Genomic DNA, 3892 nt, shown 5'->3' with positions numbered 1-3892 from the left:
CACCAGTCCTGGAGAGCTTCCCCTTCCCCTTCCCCTTCCCCTTCCCCGGCCCTTTCCCACAAGGAGCAGCGGAGGCTGCATTGGCTGAAACATTCCGGGCTATCAGCACTGCAGCACAAATCCAATCCACAGCCCCATGGGAAGGAACGGAATTGTCTCTCCCCAGCCGACCCAGCACTCTCCAGCCATACCCAGTCCTGGTTCCAGCGTCCGTCCAGCTGATGGGGTGTCCAGGGTCCTGGGTGCAGGTGTGGGGTGCAGGTGTGGGATGTTGGGGTGCAGGTATTGGGGTGCAGGTGGGGATGTTGGGGTGCAGGTGGGGATGTTGAGGTGCAGGTGGGGATGTTGGGGTGCAGGTATTGGGGTGCAGGTGTGGGATGTTGGGGTGCAGGTGTGAGGTGCAGGTATTGGGGTGCAGGGGGACATTTCGTGTGGAGCTGACCCGTGCGGTGCTGCAGAACCGCTGTCCCTCCCCTGGCCGGGGTCCCACGCCCTGTGGGGACAGGGGGGTCTCCACTGCCCTGGGGCCGGGCAGGGTTCCCCGAGGGGCCAGGCTGCCATGGGACAGTGGCTGCCAAAGGCTGGGCTGGGCAGGCACTGATGGACCATGGGACCAAGCCGCCATGGCCAGGGTGGACAGCAGCTCCAGAGCTCCTGCTGGGCCCTGCACTCCTTGCCGTGGGGAGTCCCCCATCTGTCAGGGAAGGCTCTGGGGCCTGATCCCTCCATCCCTCCCAGGGCCACCCTCACCCTGGCCAGCACCCCTGTTCCAGGGAGTGGAAGCAGGACGCGTTCCATGGTTTATTTCCAGCCTGATGGATTTCTCAGGAGCAGGACGCCACGGGGGGATGTGGGTGCCCACTCTGGTACAGTCGGACAGGGGCTGGGACCCCTCAGCCTTGCAGCTGGGCGGGGGTCCTGCTGTCGGGCACCTCTTCCCCAGCGATGGTGCAGCTCCCGCCCTGCGGCTCTGGGGGGTCCAGGGGCATTTTGGGACGTGTCACCCTCCTGAGGCACCCGCAGCCACACCCCCCTGGAGGGGTCGCAGTGCTGGGTCTGCAGAGCCATCAGGCAGCGTTGCCCAGGACCAGCACGCTCATGAGGAAGACCATGAGGAAGAAGACCCACATGAAGAAGCGGTCCATCACCCTGGCCACCTTCTTCCACTCGCCGGTGCGGCGCTGGTTGGCGCGGTGGCGCCGGAAGCAGCCGGCGATGTACCCAACGTTCCTCAGCAGGGCATCGTGGTGGCACAGGCAGTGGTCCCAGGGGCAGCCCCCCGCCTCGGTGCCCACCTGCCCCTCCCCGAGGCTCTCCGCTGGCCCCCCGGCGTCCCCCACACCCGCCCGCCCACCCAGCGCCCGCTGGGGGCTCTTGCAGCTCTCGCCCACCTCGTAGACGCAGCAGAGCCGGGCCATGTGGTGCAGGATGAGCCGGCGCGCCCAGGGGGGCACAGGCCGGGCCCCCGGCCCGCAGTGGTGCACGTTCATGATGAAGATGGTGAGCGCGGTGGAGGCGGTGATCATGGTCATGGTGGCGATGTAGTACTTCCCTGCAGGGACAGCGGGCACTGACAGGGCGCACGGGGGGTCCTGTGCCCCACAGGGGGTCCTGCTCCCCCCCACTGTGCCACAGCCCCGACCCCGGCACCGGCACTGCCCGGCCCCAGCACAGACCCCCTGGTCCTGGGTGCCGTCGGGGCTCACCGATGAGCGGGACGCTCTCCGAGGGGGGCATGCTCTCGGCCACCAGCAGCTGGAACACGGTGAGGGCCAGCAGCACCGTCACCCCCAGCGACACCTTCTCCCCCGAGTCGGCCGGCAGGTAGAAGCCGAGGGGTGCCAGGAAGGAGACCATGATGCAGGGCAGGAGCAGGTTGAAGATGTAGAAGGAGGCGCGGCGGCGCAGGAGCAAGGTGTAGGTGACGTCGGGGTAGGGCTCGGAGCAGCAGCCGTAGGTGATGACGTTCCTCGTGGCGGGCATGCCCAGCACCTCCCACTCCACGTTCTCCACGAAGTCCGTCAGATCCCCGGTGTCCAGCTGGTTGCGGAGGTCGATCTGGTTCCCGTTGTAGGTCCAGGAGCCGAAGGTGAGGTGGCACTGCTGCCCGTCGAAGGGGAAGTAGGACACGTCCACCTTGCAGGAGCTCTTGGTGATGGCGGGTGAGTCCCACATGATGTGCCCGTCGGAGCGCAGCACCACGTTGGTCTCCATGGAGCCGCCGAAGTGCTCATCGGCGCTGGGCAGGGAGGGGTGGCCGTGGTGCCACGTCCCCTGCCCGCGCCCGTTGCAGCCCCCGGCTGTCCCCTCGGTGGTGGGGGTCAGTCCCAGGCACATCTGGCTGCTGCCAGCAGCACCCCCTGCCCCCCATCTCCCTGCATCTCCCACTGCAGGACCTTCCTGCTCCCACCCCAAGGTTGCACCGCCCCGTGCAGCCCCCCAGCCCCAGCCGGGGCCCCCCTGGCTCCAGGAGCAGATGAGGGGCCAAGCACAACCCACTTGTTGTAGAGGATGATGTCAGGTCGCCAGACGTAGCTGCTGGGGATGCGGATGCTGTCGATGCCGCCGTACCCGTCCTTGTCCCAGCTGAGGTGGGCGTCCAGCCAGGTCTGGCGGACCCACAGGTAGGAGGTGAGGACCTGGTTCCTCTCGTCCTGCCGAGAGGAGAGGGTGGGCGTGGGGAATAGACCCCGGTGCCACCCCCACGCCCCTCAGCCCCCAGCCCAATGGCCTATCCGAGTGCCCCGCAAAGCTGAGCTGGATTCGAGGGGGTCGTGCTGGTTTTGGGGGGAACCGGGCTGTCTGCAAAATGGTCTGAGCTGACTCGGGGGCAGCTGTGCTGGTTTGGGGCTGGATCCGGGCTGGTTTCAAGGGCTGAGCGTCAGCGTGGGGCTGGGCAGGAGCCGCTGCGGGGAGCAGAGCGCGGTGGCGGTGCCGTGCCCGGGCACTCACCATGTCGATGATCTGGGACAAGGTGACCTGGAGGGTGACGTTGAGCGCCCGATCCGTGTCCTCCACGGGGCGCAGGGCACTGGAGTAGTTGGCGAAGAGGTCGTGGAGCAGTTTGTAGGCGAGCCTGCCCTGCGCCCCCCGGCAGCCTGGAAAGAGCCGGAGCGGGGGCTGGAGGGGCCGGGGTGCAGCCGGACCCCTCCCGAGGGATCCCCAGGACGCGGCCGCGGGGACTCTCCGGCAGCTGGGAGGGGCAGGAGCACGACGGGACCCCCGCCCCTCCTCACCGCCACCCTGAGCCCCCCACCCCCGGCATTCCCTGTGTGCGGGGGACGCTGCTCCAGGGCCCCCCCCGCAGCCGGAGCGGGGGTCCGCGCCCCTCGAGCCCCCCCTGCTCACCCGGGGCCGGGAGGACGCCGGCGAGGCAGAGGGCGAGGCACAGGCGAGCTCCGGGCTCCATCCCGCCGCAGGTGCGGGGACACGGGGGGGCGGGTGACGTCAGGGCGGGGACAGGGCGGGGGGGCACGGCCCCCCAGGCACCCACGGCGAGGGGTGACGGGGGCGACCCCCGGGGGTCCCGGCTGGGAGGCGGCAGCGGCCGGGAGGGGCTCCGGGTGCAGCCGGGCCCCGTTTGGCAGGGCTTTGGGAGGCACTGGCCGCAGCCGCGCTGTGCCCGTGGGCTGCCCAGCACCTGCCCCAGCCCCGGGGACACCGGACCCGCCGCTCGGGGACACCGGGGCGGGGCGGGAGCCGGGGGCAGCCGCTGCGGCCCTGGCGTGGAGTGACCCCCGTGCGCAGCAAGGGGCATCCCGCTCTCTGGTCTTACAAAAGAGCAGGGGAAGGGAAGAGGCAGATTATTCCCATTCGGTGAGGAGAAAATCCCGGGAGGTTGAGGGAGGGACACGAGTCAGGAGACAAAGCTGCGAGGGCCAGCGGCGTCTGG

General features: G+C 69.3%; 1 protein-coding gene across 1 annotated transcript; it reads right to left on the bottom strand.

Moving 5' to 3' along the window:
• Window positions 1-788: 788 nt before the first annotated feature.
• Window positions 789-3429, bottom strand: LOC121672262 (neuronal acetylcholine receptor subunit alpha-10-like). The gene is made up of 5 exons (XM_042044865.1): window positions 3349-3429; window positions 2953-3098; window positions 2500-2654; window positions 1707-2239; window positions 789-1552 (listed from the first exon to the last, which is right to left on the bottom strand). Exons 1-5 carry the CDS (start codon window positions 3407-3409, stop codon window positions 1068-1070), a joined length of 1380 nt encoding a protein of 459 aa, XP_041900799.1. The 5' UTR covers window positions 3410-3429; the 3' UTR covers window positions 789-1067.
• Between the last annotated feature and the right edge of the window lie 463 nt (window positions 3430-3892).

The sequence above is a fragment of the Corvus kubaryi genome, unplaced genomic scaffold, assembly GCF_017639235.1.
Source record: "Corvus kubaryi isolate FWS band 111438036 unplaced genomic scaffold, C.kubaryi_AGA036_p1.0 46025, whole genome shotgun sequence".
NCBI lineage: Eukaryota > Metazoa > Chordata > Aves > Passeriformes > Corvidae > Corvus > Corvus kubaryi.
This window is presented reverse-complemented; position numbering and strand designations above follow the sequence as displayed.